The sequence below is a fragment of the Arachis hypogaea genome, chromosome 1 (genome assembly GCF_003086295.3).
Source record: "Arachis hypogaea cultivar Tifrunner chromosome 1, arahy.Tifrunner.gnm2.J5K5, whole genome shotgun sequence".
Lineage (NCBI taxonomy): Eukaryota > Viridiplantae > Streptophyta > Magnoliopsida > Fabales > Fabaceae > Arachis > Arachis hypogaea.
The window spans coordinates 7,421,243-7,422,864 of NC_092036.1; the positions used below are offsets into that span (position 1 = coordinate 7,421,243).

Here is a 1,622-nt window from a genome sequence, read left to right on the forward strand (position 1 = left end):
AATAGAGTCATCTCTGCTGTTTGTAGAATTCTCAGAATATTCATCTCCGGTTTAGATGAATATGTCTATGGCTTTTTCTGAATTAAAAATAGTATGCAGTCTCCCTCTTTCACAACGTTAATGTTATATACTATTTTCATTTATGGAATTAACAACATTACTATTAATATCAAGTATAAATAAAAATGTTCACATGGAAAATAAAAGAAAGTAGAAAACAAAGCATAGAATAGCATAGTAAATTGAATTGGAAATTTCAAGTACTTCATACATTGATGATCGAAAACCAAATGTGACATTAAACATAAAGAATAAGCCTATATAAAATTGGAACAGGAAACTAACAGAGCTAAAGAACTAATAATATAGTGGACTTATGTTAAACGAAACTAAATTAGAAGCACACTAGACATAATATTCTCCTGGATACCAAATTTCACAAAATTGTCTAGCCTTTTCACGAGCAATAGGATCCAAATTATCCTTCCAAAATAGTTTTTTGTTGAGATCAAAATCTTTTACCGCAGCCTGGGTCTCTGGTGATTCAGTTGTAGAGCGAATATATCCTTTCTTTTGAAAAAACCTTGCAATGTATTGTTTAATGATTAATTGTTTTCGACGTGCCCACTCAAACTCGCATGATGGCTTGGTTTTAACGCTTGTCTACATACATAAAAAAATGCACTATTTTATCTACAGTGTTATATATAGGTGTGAGCAAACAGTTTTGAAAATAGTAAAAAGGAAATAACAATATATTTTTGTTACCTTTAGATCCATTAGTATAACATCTGCATCCCATTCAGAAGAAATAGTAAAATATGGAAATCCATGCTTTTGCAGATACTGCACGCTAAGTGCATATATCTCCTACAAAATTATTCAAACAGACCGAATAATTATAGAGAATTATTAAATGATAACATTATGTTAAATTGGATAATAAAACACATATAGAATATTAAAAGCAGAAAACCTCTGTAATAGAATCCATTGGGGTATTAGTGTAGAATGCATGTGAGAAGGGCGACTTTTCACAGATATTGGTGTGAGCATTGAGTGCTATCAGCCAAGAATGCACATTAATCTTGTTACACCAAGTATTGGAGGCCACATCGAGTGCGTGTTGCAACGAGGAGAATGGAGAAGCAGAAGCCATCTCCGATGCAAACTTGATGCTTCCACAGCATTCAAGCAAATCGCGCTCTTCCATAGTAATCCAAGTTGAATTTTTGTTGCAAGGTCGTGCAATTGTCATTTTGTGTGACCTACTAAGCAACAAATACATCAAGTTTTGATAGCATAATTAGTAATATTTTTCATAATTTGGACAATCAGATTCATATAAACAAATCAAAAATTTAAAAATTACTGAAATATACTGACCAAAAATTAGTTCTCATTCATTTCACACCCCAATTCAAATTATACTCTTTATCAAGAGTTAAAGATGGAATTCAAGACAGAATGTAAACTTGACAATGAAAAAATTTTTGCATGTTTTTTATTATTTGTATTTCTTACCTTTTTATTTTTTATTATTTATTTATGGTAGAGTTAAATTTGGATTTACATACTTAAAGAACACAGACACTAGTCACCAAAAAAAAAAAAGAACACAG

The 1,622-nt window shown here is 30.8% G+C and overlaps 1 protein-coding gene across 1 annotated transcript; it reads right to left on the reverse strand.

The window, feature by feature from the left end:
- Nucleotides 1-405: 405 nt before the first annotated feature.
- LOC112796607 (uric acid degradation bifunctional protein TTL-like) lies at nt 406-1,213 on the reverse strand. The gene is made up of 3 exons (XM_025839184.1): nt 977-1,213; nt 769-870; nt 406-663 (listed from the first exon to the last, which is right to left on the reverse strand). Exons 1-3 carry the CDS (start codon nt 1,211-1,213, stop codon nt 406-408), a joined length of 597 nt encoding a protein of 198 aa, XP_025694969.1.
- Nucleotides 1,214-1,622: the final 409 nt, after the last annotated feature.